General features: G+C 41.1%; 1 protein-coding gene across 4 annotated transcripts in view; it reads left to right on the top strand.

Moving 5' to 3' along the window:
• KANSL1 (KAT8 regulatory NSL complex subunit 1) overlaps window positions 1–19,664 on the top strand; it is a 179,479-nt gene that overhangs the window by 157,991 nt on the left and 1,824 nt on the right. For 2 of the 4 annotated variants that reach the window (XM_045525921.1, XM_045525922.1), the window contains 8 exons: window positions 2,399–2,570; window positions 11,715–11,897; window positions 12,388–12,576; window positions 12,920–13,068; window positions 17,120–17,241; window positions 17,939–17,996; window positions 18,214–18,326; window positions 19,387–19,639. In XM_045525921.1, the coding sequence (XP_045381877.1) occupies window positions 2,399–2,570; window positions 11,715–11,897; window positions 12,388–12,576; window positions 12,920–13,068; window positions 17,120–17,241; window positions 17,939–17,996; window positions 18,214–18,326; window positions 19,387–19,639 (1,239 nt within the window). The remainder of the gene's footprint in view (window positions 1–2,398; window positions 2,571–11,714; window positions 11,898–12,387; window positions 12,577–12,919; window positions 13,069–17,119; window positions 17,242–17,938; window positions 17,997–18,213; window positions 18,327–19,386; window positions 19,640–19,664) is intronic. The other 2 variants (XM_045525923.1, XM_045525924.1) reach the window with 2 other exon arrangements.

Raw genomic sequence — 19,664 nt, 5'->3', positions numbered from 1 at the left:
TTATTTTCTTAATGTTGTAAAATATACAATTTTGTGAGGGTTTTTTTGTTTAACAAATGGATTCATGCAGATAAGTTGGCATCTTGTTGCAGTGAAAGTGTGGGTCTGTATATGTAACAAGTTTATCTGCAAGATAAATTCTAGATGTGGATTTGTGCAGTGTGAGTATGAATTGAGTAATTTTAAAGATGGCCAAATTTTCAAAAAAAGTTGTAAAATTTATCCTTTAATAATAGTGTTAAATGTATTTTATATACTTCTAGGTTCTATTAATATTCTACAGTTTTAATTAAAAAATGAGATTGATGTTTAAGTTATATGTATGCACAATGCCCTTTGTCAAATTTTAAATTAGGATTCTGCTGTTTTCTAAAAGGACTATAGAAACCATTCTATTTTTTTATGCCGGCACCATTTTAATTGAATAGAAATTATCTATTCTTTAATGTTAGGGGAAACTTCACTGGGGAAACAGACTAGTCTGAGATCCTATCCTTTTTTAGGTATGCATATTATATTCCCTGATTAGATATAATATGAAAATATGTAACATTTAAACATTATAGACATGTTTAATGTAGAAGATAAGAGCACTCGATACATACCACCTTCGCAATAATAACCATATCAGTGGTTTTGTGCACATTCCTCCATCTTTTCTCTGCATATTGTAAATGTCTTTCTTATTTTGATAGCATCACTATGTCAAGACTTTCTGTTTTTACCTTGGCTCTTTGGATATTTCTCCAGATTAGTTTGTAGGGGCTTAGAAATGGCTAAAATGGAATTTTCCATTTATAGATAGCTGTAGGTAGCCAGTTTTTTCACTTAAGATCTTTTTTTAAAGGAATTCTTATATATTTGCATTTTTAACCTTTTTCTCTTTGTTAGGCCAGTCTTATAGCTTATCTAGTTAATTGGTCTGTTAGTATCTATCTGCTCCTGAGAAGGGTAGGTATAGAAACGAAGAAAAGAAAAGCCTCGGAGAATATTTGATAAATTTGTTATTTCTACCGTGTATAATATTTCCTCTTTTGTAATTTCTGCTATCATCTTAATCTGTTTTCTCAGTTTTACTTTGTTATTCTTGCCGTATTCTTTTTATTCTACACTTAAATGTATTAGCTTTTGACTTAAGGGGTATGCTCTAGCCATAAAATGGAATGTTGTTAGTGTACCATATGGAGAGCTAGTTGATGTCATACATCAGTGTATGAGGGAAAAAACATACTTTCCTTTTAAATCTTCTTCATTTTATTTTTCTTTTTGTAATTTTTTTAATATTGATAGTTTTGGTGTAATTTTTAGATCCTAACCAATTTTCCTAAATCTTCCCATTCATCTACTGTGTGGTCTGGTTTTCATCCCTGCCAAATTTATTTCCCCCGTTTTTACTTTAAAGTGTCATCTGCTCCAGAAACCAGGCCTGGTTAAATAGGGTGCAAGAGATATTTTTTCCAAAACAATACCAGTTCATGTTGTCTACACAGAAGTGTCACGTTTAGTTGGTATCATTCCCTTTCTGTGACATCTACTTCTGTGCAATTTGCCTAGTCTGACCTTCATCGAGACCTTCTTTGCATGCCAGTCATCTGTGTGATTGCCAAGAAAGAGGCATTTGGGGAGTGTTGATAAAGACTACATTCTAGTGGAGTTTTAATGCTATCTTTTTGTCTTTATTCTTACACTGCACTTGTTTCTAGGATCCCTTCTCATAATGCCATTCCACAGGCAAGTGCGTTTCCAGGACTGTGTGCTGGCCAAATGACTTTATGAGTTATGCTTTGGCAGATGCCCGCTTGTTCAGCCTAACACTTGAATGTAGGGATCCTGCATTCAGCATGACCTAACGTTTCCTCCTCAAAGCATAAAATTGTAAAAATTGCATCTTTTATAGGATTAAATCTTTTGAAGACTTAAATTAGTTCATATTTCACTCTGGACTTACTTAGCTGGAGAGATTATTGATTATTGTGCCTACATGTATGCAAAGGAAGTTTAATAGAAAAAGTAGTTAATGAGTTATAGCTCAGGAAAACTTGCCACCTTGTTTGAGACCACCTTAAAGTCCATGAAGATGGTGAAAGCATGCAGGTTTTATAAAGTATTCTCAGAAAGCAGAGTTTTATTATAGTATTCTTTTATACTATCACAAGTTTGATACATAAGTTAGCTACTGGGCTTCAAGTAATTGACTTTCATCATTGAAAAAGAAGCAAGTTTCCTTACTCACTTTGAAGGTCAGTATGTTGGACAAGTGGAAATCTTAAACACATCAACCATTCTGCTAACAGTGTCATATAGGTATCTAGAAAGGTTTTCTATGTCTTTGGAATAACAAGTGGGGAGCAGGGTTTATCAGAGCTGAATTGTCAGAGTTTTGTTTGGCTTTTCACAGGTTCACCGGAACAGTACGATCCGCTCTGGCTGTGATGTGAATCCATCCTGTGCACTGTGTGGTTCAGGCAATATCAGCACCATGCCTCCTGAAATTCACTACGAAGCCCCTCTGTTGGAACGTCTCTCCCAGTTGGACTCTTGTGTTCACCCTGTTCTAGCATTTCCAGATGGTAAGAAAAACCACAGAATATAAAGTGTAATGAATGAGACTTAAGAGAGTGTTCTGTGTGAAAAAAATCAGCCAAGGTCCAGTTGCAACTCAGTTGCTCTCAGGGCATCACTTCCTATGAACAGTCTTCTCTTACAATTTTGCAGAAAGGGTGCAACACATCCACCAAACCAGAAGAAGGTGCCACTAGAAGATTGCAGTGTGCTGAGAGGTTTTCCTCTCAATCTTCAAGTGTGCCTAGGAGGGGACTGGGATTTGTTGTCTCTAGCCACAAGTAACCTAGTCCATTATTCCATAGTATATCTTTAAAAATGTATTGTCACCATGGTGGTGGCTCACACCTGTAAGGCCAGCACTTTGGGAGGCTGAGGCAGAAGGATCACTTCAGGCCAGGAGTTCGGGACTAGCCTGGGGAACATAGCCAGAGCCTGTCTCTACAAAAATTTTTTTTAAAAATTAGCTGAGTATGGTGGCACATGCCTGTAAGTCTTAGCTACTTGGGAGGCTGAGGTGGGAGGATCGCTTGAGCCCATGAGTTTGAGGTTGTAGTGAGCTCTGATAGCATCATTGCATTCCAGCCTGGGTGACAGAATAAGACCCTGTCTCAAAAAAAAAAAAAAAAAAAAAAAAATTATCTGTGTGTACCATGGTGTAAACTAGGATGAGCAGCACTGTTCTAGGAGAATGTCTTCATATTGGGGTTTATATATAATATGACAGCTTTCCAGGGTGTGCATTAGCTCATATCCTCATTGTTTTCGTGTACTGTTTTTCTAAAGTTTATCTCCTTGATAAATCTCTGCATCTTACAGTCCTCCCTTTTCATACCTCCACCTCTCCCACTTTGCAGAATAAAAACATTCCTTTTGGCCATATTGAATCTTACTGTGAATCTTGCCCCAAAGTATAAAAATCTTTGATGAGTGGGAGCACCAAACAAAGGTACCATTTCTAATAGTTCTCAGCTTCTGAAGGAGAATCCCTTGGAAATTAAGTAGAAAAGAGTTTTGAATTTAATAAATAAAATGAAGATGGAGCTACCTTATTTTGTCTAGACTACAACTTATGGCAAGGTTTCTAGCCTTGTCTTAGAATACATATTAAGGGAATTAATAACTAAAGACAGACTTTTCACTAAAGTCTGTTTGGCTACAAGTAAGTTTAAAAGGAAGATTTTTTTCTTTAATTAAGCTAAATAATTTATATGCCAAAGTTTTGATTGATATATTTTAAAGCATATGTAGTATTCTGGAAAATAAAATCTTTACAACTATCTGAATTTACGATTTTTTAAAAATTACATTTCAGGCCAGGCACAGTGACTTCTGCCTATAATCCTAGCACTTGGGAAGCTGAGGCAGGAGGATTGCTTGAACCTAGGAGTTTGAGGTTGCAGTGAGCCATGAAGACACCACTGCACTCTAGCCTGGGCAACAGAGTGAGACCGTGTCTCAAAAAAATAAAAAATTACATTTCAGGTGGGAGTACATGAGCAAAAATGTTTTGAAACCACTGTCTAGATAGACTATAGGAATCCAGGGCTTTCATAATCTGTAATGGTTTCATAGATTTCCGTATAATTTCATTGTATGTTCCCAACCTACAGAAAATAGGAATTTCTTCTCAAATCTCTGTGGTATTTTATTTCTATATGTTAATGACTTATATTATGGCTGTTTATGTACTTAATTTCCATTACTTAAATTTTAATCTCCTGGGGGTAATGGATTTTTGTTTTTCATATTCTGTTTTTCATAAAACCTCACAGATAGACTACAGATTTTTCATAGAATAACTAAAATAGGAGTCTGAGGAATAGAAAGAATCATGTGGGATGTGGGGTTTACTTGGTCGTGTAAGAAAAAACATAGAAGTGAGTGGTATATAAACTTTTTCTTAAAGGGCCAGCTGGTAAACATTCTAGGTTTTGCAGGCCATATAATTGATGTCAGTTTATGTCACAAGTGCTCAACTTTGCCATTGTAGCTAAACAGCATCCATAGACAATATGTAAACAAATGGACATGGCTGTGTTACAATAAAATTTTATTTAGAAAAAGTCATTGCCAGGGCCAGGCTCAGTGGCTCACGCCTGTAATCCTAGCACTCTGGGAGGCCAAAGGCTAGTGGATCGTTTGAGCTCTGGAGTTTGAAACCAGCCTGAGCAAGAGCAAGACCCCATCTCTACTAAAAAATAGAAAGAAATTAGCTGGACAACTAAAAATACACAGAAAAAATTATCTGGGCATGGTGGCGCATGCCTGTAGTCCCAGCTACTTGGGAGGCTGAGGCAGAAGGATCGCTTGAGACCAGGACTTTGAGGTTGCTGTCAGCTAGGCTGATGCCACGGCACTCTAGCCAGGGTGACAGAGCGGAACTCTGCCTCAAAAAAAAAGAAAAGAAAAAGTCATTGCCAACCTTTGTCCTAGAGGATCCCTCTTATAATTGACAGTTGATCACATTAGATGACTGTAATCCCCTGTTGTGCATCTGTTCTTTAAATTATTGAGTTCTTTCTGGCCATCTGAATCAAGTAGCTACCAAAATTTTTGGCTTTTGTTACCGAAAGCCTGTATGACTGTCACAAGGATGCAGTATAATATTTCTGCTGTCATGTGACCTCTTGCAAGAGTAAAAAATTTAGAAAACATGGACCACATGGATGGCAAGCTAGTCAGGAGTTGCTGGAGCAGTAATAGACTTTAGAACATAATGAGTGGAAAACACTGAGACATTTTCCAGAGTCACTGAATTTTACCTTCTGCCACTGGATTATATAGCCCTTATAACTTCAGTTATTATTTATATAGCATTTTATGGTTTACAAAGCATTTTCTCATATTTGTCTCATTTGCGTCTTTCAGAAGTCTTGTAAAGTGTTACTTCAGTTTTACGGATCAGGGATGGCTAATGAATTTGAATGGCTTTAGAATTTAAAGCCAGATTATGTGACACCTGTCCTTCCTTTCACTACATTACATGTTCCTTCCCGGATGGGTTATTAAGAGTAGTCACGTTTCTACCCGTTTCAGGATTCTGGCTACAGACAGAGCTAGCTACCAGGAAGACTTGGATACATTTCTTTGGTTACTCTCTCAGGATTACTGTGTTGAATTGTATAGTCTCATATTTAAAGAAGGATAAGAGAGAGGCCTAGAGTGGTACTTCCTGGGTATCACCTGGTAAACAGGATAGCCATTTCTTTGTCAACAGCGTTACCATGTACAGTGGCAGATACTGTCCTCCAATGCCTAATCGAATATGCCCAGACCACCTGTCTGTCATCTCCTGTTCCATCACTCAACATTTCTACTAGGGAGGTACCCATTCCCTCTTTACATTTTCTGTCCTGCTGACTGCTGCCATGCTGCCATACCTTGAATTTCTCCACAGCATCCTTTTCCAACTATAGGCAGCAATGAGGGTGAAAGAAAGATATGAAACACCCCTTTCTCTGGTATTCATTATTTTCATTTTCTCTGCCTCTAAATACTGCTTCTCTCTCTGTCTCTCTCTCTCTCTCTGTCTCTCTCTCTCTCTCTCTCTCTCTCTCTCTCTGTCACACACACACACACACACACACAACCATAGCCACACACACACAACCATAGCCACACACACACAACCATAGCCCTGGGGTTTGGATAAGAAAGTTTGTCATTAAATTCTCCTTATGAGACTGTAAATGAGAAATAGTAGTATGTATGAACTGCTGTATTTGCCTGTGGATTAATTAGACTTCTTAGATTGACCTGGAGACCTAATTACCATTTATATAATCTTCCTATTAGGATAATTTTGCTTTGATCCAAACAACTGCCACATTCAGAATACAGTCTAGGGCCAGGCACGGTGGCTCATGCCTGTAATCCTAGCACTCTGGGAGGCCGAGGCGGTAGGATTGTTTGAGCTCAGGGGTTCAAGACCAGCCTGAGCAAGAGCGAGACCCCGTCTCTACTAAAAATAGAAAGAAATTAACTGGACAACTAAAAATATATAGAAAAAATTAGCCGGGCATGATGGCTCATGCCTGTAGTCCCAGCTACTTGGGAAGCTGAGGCAGAAGGATCGCTTGAGCCCAGGAGTTTGAGGTTGCTGTGAGCTAGGCTGATGCCATGGCACTCTAGCCAAGGCAACAGAGCGAGACTCTGTCTCAAAAAAAAAAAAATGCAGTCTATTTGTAAATTAGAAGATTCCTAGGGAATCCAGAGATACCAACTCCAGAGGGCACCATTCACATTATATTCTATGTGAATATCACCCCCTGGTATATTGAGATTCCCAATATATTATTGTGTAGCAACCTGTAACAGTGAACACTAGCAAGTCAGCATAATACTGTGTAGATCAAACATTTGTGTGTCACATTTGACCACTGGGGGCCACCCTTCTGCAACCTCTTTAAAAGATTTCCATTTTTTCCCCCTTAACTAGGTTAAATATTTTTGACTCATTCTTTAGTTCCTGTGGATGATTACATTTGTTTGAATGTGATGCTTTGCTGTTTTCTGGCCCCATAGGACAAATTTTTTTTTTTTTTTTTTTAAGTAGGATTTTACTAATGTTTCCTAACCAGTTTGTGTAGTTTGTTAGGATGACAATCAGCTGCTGTTCTTTATCCTGGAATTCTGTCTCCCACCTTGACCACACCTCAGCTACTGGCATTAAGTGTATCTGGGTGTGATAGAAATTGAGGAACTGTATACAGCCATCTTTATGTCTGGCTGTGGAAGGTGGAGGGATTAGGGGTACAACACCTATTAGTATTCCAGCAGGAGGGGCTTTGATTCCTTGTTGCCTCAAGTAATCAAGTCTAGTCAATCCTTAGTTGAAAATGTAAAGGATACATAATCTTGGGCGAAAGAATATTAACTTTTGAAGTTTGTAAAAAGGGCTTTAATAAGAGCACCACCTGCTGGCTATGAAGATCTATGCTGTTTTGAGAAAGCTTGCCAAACTGCACATATGAAGCTACCACAACTTCCCAGCAGGAGGAAGAAGTGAGCATTACAAAACACCCCAAAAAAGTGTGCCTGAGAAAATGGCGGAAAATAATGAGCAAAACAGTCAAGTGGGTCATGGGGAATTTCAAACCCTGGTGGGCCTGAAGTCAGGGTCTTTTCATTTTGTTTGAGGAAACAGTAACTTAAGATGGCATTAGTAATCTGTTTTAGTTTCCTGTTATTTACCTGATAAGGATCTGCACCCTCTTCTCTGCTAATAGCACTTTAACCCCATTGCCTATGCAGATATGGAACATGGGAAGTCCACTATCTGAGTGGATCCCTGTTGTGTTCTCTTCTATTTCATATCCCTTTCTTTGCTTACTTTCAGGTCCTATATCCAATCTGTTTTAGATTTTTAACCCTTTGCCTGTCCTAGGTACTACTTACCAATCAGTTAGTGTGTGAACTCAGACCAGAGATTCCTGTGAGATCATTTTTGTTTGCTGACTGGGGAATTTAACTGGGTTTCTGTTCACTCTTACGTGGAAGCATTTAAAAGGAAACAGCAAACTTATAAAAAAAGTCTGTCAGCATGGGTCCCTTAAACAGTTTGTTATTATATCTTGCTGCTTATTCAGCATGTTTAAAGGGAAATCTGCTCTTGATTATGCTTAATACTTCAGCTCTAGGATGCAGAGTGATGTTCTGTGGATGGTGTTTTAACCATTGAGTGGAGGAGATTAGAAGTGAGCTTTAAGCTGTAGAGTCATTGGTTCAACCTGTTAGAGTTGAGAGACTCAGTAGTCATGTAGTCTAGCAGTAACAAATAGATGTCATTTCTTGTGCCTACTCAAATTGATAGTAGCTGTCTGGAGTTACTTAATTTATTGTTTGAGAAAAATCTGAGGTCTCGGATACAAGAAAGACTGTTGTGATTGGTTGGCTTGTGGTTGCAGCAGATGGGAGAATTGGAGGGTAGAGCCGTGTGTGCTAGGATGTTGCCAACCCTGACCTAGCCTCCTGCCTCATTTTATAGGAGATGCTAAAGCCCACCTAAATGATTTATTCTTGTTTTCTCTTCCTACTCAGTGATACAAGTAAGACCTGGATCCAGGCCTGCTTATTTCTACTTCATTGCTATTTTCACTATGACCAGGTGTCTCATATCCCTATCTCCTTCTTTTCTCTATATTCATTTTCAGGTTTGGGAGACCAATGAATGGGGAAAATAAAAGGAAAAAATAAAATCACTGTTGTCTTGGAGTCCCATTACACACACACACACACACACACACACACACACACACACACACACACCCCTTTGCTAAGTGGGAGAACTATTCTGCTGACAAAGGGGTATCCTGGTATATACAGGAAGTATTCTCTTCCCTTTCTTGAGCCTTTATTATGCATTCCTGCTCAGTCTATATTTCAGATTATTCTGTAGGGCTGAGTGCTTCTAGTTAGTGCTTTATTTCCTTCACACCCTTTAAAGAATTTCTATCATTGATATCTCTAAACTGAATTCTTGATTGTTGATTAATGGGGAAACCTTTTTTTAAAAAGTGATGTATTTATTTTAAGAGTTGGGGATAGGTGAATTTTCAGTGTGAAAAAGGGAATGATTATGAAAAAAATTTCAGAAGACACCACTGTCATCAGAGACTGTGTCTCAATACTTGCACATGTAGCAAATAAAACTTTTAATAGTTTTCCTAATTTGTTTCACTGCCTTTAAGTCTATCCTCAGATCTATGGAGCTGAGGCTGCTTTCCCATTGGGAAAAATCATCCTTGAGAATGTTAACTATTTTATTCACTCAGGAGTGGTTAAGTTTTTTTTACACTGCACTACTGCCTTGAAAAATAATCCTGTACTCTTCTTTCCTTGGGAATAATTTGAGAAATATCAGACTTCACCACAGAATCAAACCTCTCCATCCTCTGGATCAATGAGTCATCTCACGGTGTAGTGACTCAAAGTGTGGGCTTTAGCATTGTATAATTCTGAGTTTAAATGTTAGTTGTTACTTACTAAACCATGTAACCTTGGACATATTAATAGTTAATTTACCTCTCTGAACCGGTTTCCTGTCTTTAAAATAAGCTTAATGATGCTTACCTCATGGAATTGCTGTGAAGATTAAGTGATACATTCATGATGATAGACACAATGCCTGTGGAGAAATAAAAAGAAAAAAGTAGCCCAAGGCACATGCAGGAATAAGGTCTTGTGTGTGGGAGCTGTTTAGAGGAGATTCTTTGCTCAGAATTAAAGGGCACAAAGAGTAGGGATAGGCGTTTGTATGGGTGATGAGTTTGGACTCATTTTGCAATAGCTAGGTTGGATTTTCCTTTCCTCTGCTCTTACTCCACCAGTGCCTTCTTGCATCTAGTAACGTGTTTCATTCTATATCAAGCAGTGGATATGAACTCTGGGCTGGAACTTTTGAGTGTTCCCCCAGTGGTTACTGATTCCCAGAAGGAACTGGGAGCTGAAGAAAAATGTGCTGGCCTTTAGATTGAAATAGCCCTGGAAACCTTTGCAGAACACTGAAAAAAGACTCACATCTGTATCCATAGTGTTGAAATTTCAGAATATTGAAAACACAAAAAACCAAAATCTAAAATTATAAATTGTCACCAGAGGTTCCAGCCAAAGTAATAAGGCAAGAAATAAAAATAAAAGGCATACAGATCAAAAAGGAAAAATAATCAAATCTCTTATTTGTAGATGACATACTTATGTATATATTATAGAAAGTCCTGTTGAATCAGCAAAAGCTATAACTAAGGAATTTAACAAGATCACAGGATACAAGGTCATTATATAAAAATTTATTGTATTTCTATATATAAGCAATGAGCAACTGGCAATTGAAATTTTAAAAGGTACTATCTTTTATAACAGCATCAAAAACCATGAAATACTTGGGAATAAACTTAACAAATATATATATAGGCTATACATTAAAAACTACCAGACACTCCTGAGAGAGAATCAAAGAAAACTGAAATAAATGCAGAGATACTGTGTTCATGTGTTGAAGGATTCAGTATTGATGGCAGAACAGATGAAATTTCTCCCCAAATTGGTCTTTTTTATTTTTTTCCCCAGAGATAGCAATGGAGAACCAAATTGATCTTTAAGAGTCACTTTAATACCACAGGCTTTTGTTGTTGTTTTTCACAAAAGCTTGAAAAGACAAAAACTAGACCACTTACAAGTAAATAGAAATCAGATTCCCTCTTATATACAACAGTAGATATTACAGTACATGGAAGAATAACTTTAAAGGTCTGAGGGGGAAATGGTTTTTTATTGATTGATTGATTGAGACAGAGTCTCGCTGTGTTGCCTGGGCTAGAGTGAGTGCCGTGGCGTCAGCCTAGCTCACAGCAACCTCAAACTCCTGGGCTTAAGTGATCCTACTGCCTCAGCCTCCCGAGTAGCTGGGACTACAGGCATGTGCCTCCATGCCCGGCTAATTTTTTCTGTATATATTTTTAGTTGGCCAGATAATTTCTTTCTGTTTTTTAGTAGAGACGAGGGTCACACTCTTGCTCAGGCTGGTCTCGAACTCCTGACCTCGAGCGATCCACCCGCCTCAGCTTCCCAGAGTGTTAGGATTACAGGCGTGAGCCACCACGCCTGGCCGGGAAATGGTTTTAAATCTAGAAATTCCTTTTTTAAAAGAAATTACTCAAGGATATATTCTTGGAAAAATAAAAAATGATTCTAAGAAAGTGGAAAGATAAGAAACAGTGTAAAAAAATTATAATTAAATCTAAAAGATTGTTGATTTGTGATATTGAACATTAACCAGTCAGCTAAAAATCTTCTATAATCTCAAGGTGGGAGAGGTGTTGGGGCTACAGAGGAAGGAGGGAGAATAGTATATAGTTCTTATTTGAAGAGTATAGTGCCTGATACCAAGTTGACAGTTAATGAATAAACTCTAAGCAAAAGTGCCTTGCTTGGGGATAAAAGAATGACCTTCAAAGTTCACACAAACAGATCTTCCATATGACAGTGCTTTTCCTGCCAAGTGTCAGACTACTTGGCAAATAAAAGAGGGGTGGGAGTAGGTCTTGAGAACTGGAGAGTCCAAGTGACTGGTGAACAAACCTCACTTCAGGAGAGAAGAGCCTAGGGGCCAGGTGTTTGCACTAACCTGCAGTGTTTTGTGTTTCTTGCAGATGTTCCCACAAGCCTGCACTTCCAGAGCATGCTGAAATCTCAGTGGCAGAACAAACCTTTTGACAAAATCAAACCTCCCAAAAAGTTTTCACTTAAGCACAGAGCACCCATGCCAGGCAGCCTGCCAGATCCAACTCGTAAAGACAGGCACAAGTTGGTCAACTCCTTCCTAACAACAGCCAGTAAGTTTCAGGGAACCGGGGAATCCTCTGCCGTTTCAGTTATTTTTCATTCCTTTTATATTCTCAGGTTACTGATTGGCTATGCCAGTATGTTGGGGTTGGGAGAGGCAATTGACTGATACACATTCATCCAGTTACTTCTTCTGCTTGTCTTGGATGCTCTTAGATGGAGTTTGGGTGCTCTTTGAGACACTGTGGGTCTTGGGGCATGACCCAGAATGCTCAGTGAACAGCCAACAGTGGCATGGTATCGGGTTCATCTGTGGGCAGGCTGTCTTTTGTAGCCTAGTGTCACATTTCTTTGGTTCTGGACTCCCTGTGCCTGTCCTAGCCATTGTGCTATTTATTTAGAAGATTCAGTCTTGAAGGACTGTCCTGCTGCCCTTGGGTGTACCAAATTGGCCTTGGGAGAACTCAAGAGTTTGCAATTCAAATAAGAAAAGATTTGAGAGAAGGTATTTCACAGCTCTTTTTCTGTTCCCCTCTTCAGAGCTGTCCCATCACCAAACCCGGCCTGACAGGACCCACAGGCAGCACTTAGACGATGTGGGGGCCGTGCCCATGGTGGAACGAGTGACAGCGCCAAAAGCAGAGCGCTTGCTCAACCCACCGCCACCCGTGCATGACCCAAACCACAGCAAAATGAGATTGCGAGACCATTCATCTGAGAGAAGTGAAGGTAGGGCCAGGCCTGTGGCACCTCTACCTGCAATTGCACCTGCTCAGGGCTTTCTGGGGCAACCTAGGCTTCTCTTAATTGCCCCCAGCTTTGTCCTTCACTTTCTAGGAAGGCAGAGTAGGGGGATGCTACTGCTTCTAAATGCAGGTCACACTTCTTAACCACCGCAGCAACCTCTGCCCAGCCCCTACCTCCCATCGACCAGTTTGCTTCACTTTTTTATCCTTTAGGATTAGAAAGCGTTTTTGCCTTTAGTGTGCATTGCTGCCTTTCCTAGCTTATGTTAGAAGTTTCACTGGTCAAGATAGCCATGTATTCCTCTCTTTTCTGTTGACTTCTGCAGTGTTGAAGCATCACACAGACATGAGCAGTTCAAGCTACTTGGCAGCCACTCACCATCCACCACACAGTCCCTTGGTGCGACAGCTCTCCACCTCATCCGACTCCTCCGCACCCACCAGCTCTAGCTCACAGGTTACAACCAACACATCTGTAAGTACCTGTGTGGAGTTGGCCGGGTGTTCCTCTGCATGTTGCAGCTCATTCAAGGGGCTCTGTAGGAGGACAGTATAGAGGGTGGGTTGTGGAAACCAGGGCATTTATAGGAACTCAGCTCATCGTGATGTATGTATGTAGCATTTTTAAGTCAAAGTGGTGGTATTTGACTTTCTGTTGAGTTGTTTTTCATAGAGATGGATTTATGCTGAGTTATCGATCTAGAGCACTTAATGAAGAGAGAGACTCTTAAGGTGGTCTGTAACTGTTCAAGATCTGTGGGGCTAAGTTTCACACAAGGCTTAATAATACTATGGAACCCTGTTAGCCTAAGAAGTGAACGTGAGAGGGAAGGGCTGGAGGAGCGATACCTGCGGGCATTAGAGACATTTGATTTCCTTGTTTTTACTCTCCTGGTGAGTGGTGATGGCATACTGAGAAGAAATACTGGGTGTTAGGGTGCTGGAAGGGAAGGGAGAAAGTAGAGCCCATGCCTTGTAGGTGGATAGAACAGAATTACAGATCTAGCAGGCTACCATGGCAGTACTATGTGTAGTATACTTAAAATGGCAGGCCATTTGGTGCACATTCGCGTGCACGCACACATACCCCAATCAGCTTTTACAGTAACGCTCTCTTATAGTAATGTACAGTTATTCCAGGCACGTTCCCATTAATTTCATTCTAGTATTTTAATCCCTCTTGAACATACAGACTGTAAATGCTTTGTATCTACTAAAGTGTCCTTTGTATAATAGTGGTAATAGTAAAAATAAAACTCAGCAGTTGTAATGTTTGTTGAACACTTAACTGTGTGCCAGTGCTAAGTGGTTTACATGTGTTACCCTATCTCGTAGGCATGAAAACAGAGGTTTTCCAAAGTTAAGTAAATTGCATAAGGCAAGGTAGCTTGTGAGGGTTATAATTGTGATTCAAACCCAGGCAGCCTGACTACAGAGCCAACTCTACCATTACACTACACAGTCTAAGTAAGCCTGGGTAGGGGCATTGCAGAGGTGACTTATAAAACTCCTCCAGAGCTTAGATCAAGAAACTCCTAAGCTTGCAAAATGCGCTCATTAGGCTCCTATAATCAGGTGGAAATTTACATTGCTCTCTCTTTGCTCTTAGAAATCAATCTCTTCCAAACAGTCTCCTTGCTCTTCTTACACTCTCAACTTTTGTCTAAGTAGATGTGTAGTATCCCTCACACTCTCAGCTATCCACTAGCAAAGAGTGAGTTTTAGATAACCAAAGTATGTAAAAGAAAGCCTAATTCTGATAGAAAATCTGAACTCTGAGATTCAAGACTTGGTGAATACTTCAGTATTTTTCTCACCTACCAGCCTTCCGGTGTCTGGAGAATGTTAACATAGGCCTGAATCATTTGAAAGTTTTACATATTATTTATTGAGTACAAATTTTTTCAAAGACTCTGAAACTAGGCTGGGCATGGTAGCTTACACCTGTAATCCTAGCACTTTGGGAGGCAGAGGCAGGAGGATTGCCTGAGGACAGGAGTTCAAGACCAGCCTGAGCAAGAGGGAGACCCTGTCTCTGTAAAAAATAGAAAAATTATCCAGGCATGGTCACCTGTAGCCTCAGCTACTAGGGAGGCTGAGGCAGGAGCATGGCTTGAGCCCAGGAGTTTGAGGTTGCAGTGAGCTGTGATGATGCCCCTGCATTCTAGCCTGGGTGTCAGAGCAAGACCCTGTCTCAAAAGAAAAAAAGACCGGATTTATTTAATAGTAAGAAGATAAGCCAAATACAGTTGTCCTTTGGTATCCATGGGAGATTGGTTCCAGAACCTACCATGGATACCATAATCCACAGATGTTTAAGCCCCTGATATAAAATGGTGTAGTGTTTGCATATAACCAATGCACATCCTCAAGTACTTTATAATACCTAATACAATATAAATGGTATGTAAATGATTGCTAATACTGTATTGTTTAAGAAATAATGACAAGAAAAAAGTCTGTATACATGTTCAGTACAGTTTGTTTTCCCAAATAATTGATTGAACCCATGGATACAGAGGACCAACTGTACTTAAAATCAAGTAAGGAAGCTAGAGGACACTGGAGAGACAGTAGGGGGAGGGGATGTTTGTGCCAGTGCTTCACAAAAGCCAGTGGCTGCATCAGAATCACTTTGGTGGCTTTAAAAAACAGAACGTCCTAAAGTTTCTGATTTGAAGCTGTGTATGGTGGCACACACCTATAGCTGGAGGCTGAGTCAGGGCAATTGCAAAAACAGATTCTGATTTGACAGAAGAGGGGGAATCCCTGAACTTTTTTTTTTTTTTAACAAGCAAACACTCTTTATCTTCTGATGTACAACCAAATTTGGGAAACACTTTCCATTCTCATCACCTGCTCTCTATCTCTGGCTCTAAGGGAGGTTAGTTAGACCAAATGAGTAGCTGACAGAATGAGGGGTCTAGGTGGAGGGTGAGAGGTAGAACCTATTGAACAATCCCACAACCTTTTCCAATCTCTTCTTGGACGTACTAACAGCAATCCAAGAAGATTCAGGGAAATTACATACCTGTTTCTGCCAGCAGTTTCACATTCACTCTTGACCAAGATATAGGGAAGGCTTTTCTCTCTTGAGGCTTTCTTAAGATGCATTTCTTGTAGCAGGAGGTAAAATTTCAGCAGAGATGTGACAGTGACAGGGGCCTTTGGGTCTGAGGTCCCTAATCCTCCCACTACAGAACTCAGCCAGGCAAGATTCTCAAAAGCCTTTTCACCCATTTTGGTTAACTAGTTACCCTAAATTTGTGAGGTCATTGGCAGTCGTCTCATTTGATAGAGAAGGACATGGTGGTCACCTGATATTATAAATGACAGCAGCTGAAATTCTGGTCCAGGAAGTGCTGACTTTTAACATTCTCTGAGAATGTCCTAAGATGATGGGATCAATAAATTGTTTATTGCCCTCCAGAAACAGAGCATAGAGTAGTTAGTTGTAGGGAGTGACCTCTTCCTCATCTTCTTTCACTAACCCCTTTCCTATGGACTGGCCACACTTGGTGGTTTGGGTGTGTATGCAGCCTCTTAGGTGTTTCCAGCTGTTTTGTTGCCATGGCAGCATGTTTGTCATCCCACTGTTTCCCTCTGGCCCCTCACAGTTCAGTTGCCAGTCTGTTTCAGGATAGGGTATTTGCTATTTGAGCAGTAGATAGACCTTTCTTTCTATCCAAGAGACCAAGCTATTTGTTTCCCTGCTTTATTCCTTCCTTGGTCTTCGAGCTACTGTAGATTGTAGATGTCCACCTATACTTCTAATATTGTATCCTTGGAAGTCTTATTTTTCCAAGAGTTTGGTCTTCTCAACTTTCTATAAAAGCAAATTTCCTTTCTCCAGGAATGTGAGGTATAGCCAGTTCCTCCTCTTTAGTTTTCCTCCATTCATCTCTGTTGATACAGCTAGAAAGTTCTCAGCTCTTTCCCCAAGAGTAATAGAAAAAGGAGAAGTCACATAAAGGCTGAACAGATGGTGAGTGCAGATTTAGCTGAAGAGTTCATATCTTCGAGAAGGAGGTGCATTCATGACAACCAAGGTTAGATGATAAATCGAGATGGGCCTCTCCTTTGGGCATCTTTTGGGATAAGGTTTTAAGCATTGCTTTTAGGGGCCACCATGGGTCTAAGACAGGGATAAAGGGGGGAAACAAGATTTTTAAAAGTGGGAGTTAATAAAGGTATATATGGAAGAATAGGAACACCAGCAGTTGACTTGTGATACCTATCCCTATAAAATTCAACAAAAGTCTCTTTTCACATGAACCCATGAAGGAAGAGGGTGGCCGATGGGACTTATGAATGGGAGTAGTCCTCAGGACTGCTTAATGTTTCTCCCGAGCACTTTGCTCTTAGATACTGTTTCTCCTAGGTGTGAGCAGCTGCTGTGGTCACTGCCCAGCTTCAACCTGAGGACCTCGAGGCCTGGTTATTGGTGATCCTGCTTTAAGTCTTGGGTGAATGATTTGATATTTGTCAAGTTGTGCCTCCCTTTTAAACTTACCTTTGTCTTACAGCAGCCAGTAAGGAGGAGAAGGGGAGAGAGCTCATTCGATATTAACAACATTGTCATCCCAATGTCTGTTGCTGCAACAACCCGTGTAGAGAAACTACAATACAAGGAAATCCTTACACCCAGGTAGAATCTCTAAATAATTGGCCCTTCTCCCTATTCTTCCTGTTATTGCTCTTTTCCCCTCTTCTCTGCTGACCAGGCTTTGGGCCCTCGCCTTGCATTCTGTCATCTTAGTAAGGAAGGTCTTACCTGATAGGAGTTGAAATTATTTCTCTATATAGTTCTCTCTCGTTCCATTATTATGAATGCACCAACCAAACCAGAGGTCACAACCTGGCAAGGCCACTGGCCATTACTGGTCTGTAGACATGTTTTGTTAACACATACAATGTATTTTAAAATATTGAATTTGTTGTCAACATCAAAGCAGTATTTCACATGTAAATCTTTATTTCTAGTTTTTGTTGACAGATCAGATTTGGCAATCCTGTATATGCATCCCATGTGGTAGCAATCAGCTGGTACTGAATAGTGGTGGTCCCCTTTAAACAGGTTCCTTTGCTTGAGTTTGTCCCAGTCACCCAGCCCCAACACAACCCCAGCCTGATTCTCCCATTTCTGGCCTTTTTGTGGGCATTTGAGGAGGAGGCCTATTTTAGAGGCCTCAAGGGATAAGGAGACTGAGCTGTGATAGGGCACAAGCCTGCCATCATAGAGCAGTGTCACCTACAGGAGCAGGGTTCTCATACTCGCATGGACAAATTTATCCTGCCCTAGGCTGTAGCCTGCTTGTCATGATTGTTCATTCTTGGTTTTGCAGCTGGCGAGAAGTTGATCTTCAGTCTCTGAAGGGGAGTCCTGATGAGGAGAATGAGGAGGTAATGGCATGGTCCTTCTCTCTTTGAAGAACATGCATGCGCGCACACACATATGTGGGTGCACACACTCGAGATGCCTCGAGACCTGTGGGCATCAAGTGCAAGCTTTCTGTATTTCTGTCCTAACCGGGAAAAGCTCAGCATCGGGTGGGGGATGTTCTGCTCAAACTTGGCTTCCTCGAGGAAAGAAGGGATCAATGAAGCTGCTTTATTGCAGATTGAGGACCTATCCGATGCAGCCTTCGCCGCCCTGCATGCCAAATGTGAGGAGATGGAGAGGGCACGGTGGCTGTGGACCACGAGTGTGCCACCCCAGCGGCGGGGCAGCAGGTGATGGGGCAGACATAGGTCCACAGGGCCTGTGGATGGGGGTGGACAGGGAGTTCGGGCTCTGCCTCTGTCCACGAAATTGCCACTGCCTCTTGGTTACTCTTTATATTCATCTACTGGCCGTGGCCAAGAATGTCCAAGTTCCTTGGTGTTTGTTGGAACTGGTAGAGGTATAAGTAGGGGTTGTGGTGATTTAGCCAAAGGAGCTTTGAAGGCCTCACTATAAGTTAATCCTCCTTTGGACAGTGGACTGTGGTCCTACTTGAAAGAACGAAAGAACTGTCCCGCATATATACATCACTACCCTGTCTCCATTTATTGTTTTTATGTTTTGTTTTGAGACAGAGTCTCACTCTGTTGCCTGAGCTAGAGTGCCGTGGCATCAGCCTAGCTCACAGCAACCTCAAACCCCTGGGCTCAAGCAATCCTTCTGGCTCAGCCTCCCGAGTAGCTGTGACTACAGGCATATGCCACCATGCCCGGCTAATTTTTTCTATATATTTTTAGTTGTCCAGCTAATTTCTTTCTATTTTTAGTAGAGATGAGGTCTCTCTCTTGCTCAGGCTGGTCTCGAACTCCTGACCTCCAGCAGTCCTCTTGCCTTGGTCTTCCAGAGTGCTAGGATTACAGGTGTGAGCCACCTTGCCCGACCTCCATTTATTGTTAACTGTGGCAGAAGCCCTTGGGATTCTTTCTGAAGTAGAAAATTTGGGGGGCTCTTGTTTTTACTTTTTTTTTCTTTGACTACAATTTTCAAAAACTAATTTCTCGACCACCATGAATTCACCAGCTGCTGTGCCAGAGATTAGCCCCTGGCATTGTTCAGCCATGGCTTTCTCTTATATTAGGTGTGCCTAGTTCTTAGTGTAGCGAGCCCTCCAGGCAGTAGTGGAAGGAAATGGGATTTGCTAGATCCTAGGAAAAACCTGTTGGTGTCAGTCTGCCTCAGCTCCTCTGGTAGGGATGCTTTTTTCATGTTTCCCCCTTCCCTAGTCCCCAGAAGTGGACAAGAAATCCCATATTACCCAGGCACTCATATTTGCATTCCTTGGTGTTACAGGTCCTACAGGTCATCAGACGGCCGGACAACCCCCCAGCTGGGCAGTGCCAACCCCTCCACCCCGCAGCCCGCCTCTCCTGATGTCAGTAGTAGCCACTCTTTGTCGGAATTCTCCCATGGTCAGTCTCCTAGGAGCCCCATTAGCCCGGAACTGCACTCAGCACCCCTCACTCCTGTGGCTCGGGACACTCCGCGACACTTAGCCAGTGAAGATACCCGTTGTTCCACGCCAGAGCTGGGGCTGGACGAACAGGTGAGGGATGCTGCCTTATTGTGGG

The sequence above is a fragment of the Lemur catta genome, chromosome 15 (assembly GCF_020740605.2).
Source record: "Lemur catta isolate mLemCat1 chromosome 15, mLemCat1.pri, whole genome shotgun sequence".
In the NCBI taxonomy this organism is placed as follows: domain Eukaryota; kingdom Metazoa; phylum Chordata; class Mammalia; order Primates; family Lemuridae; genus Lemur; species Lemur catta.
Note: the sequence above shows the minus strand (reverse complement) of the source record. Positions and strands in the feature narration are given on the sequence as shown.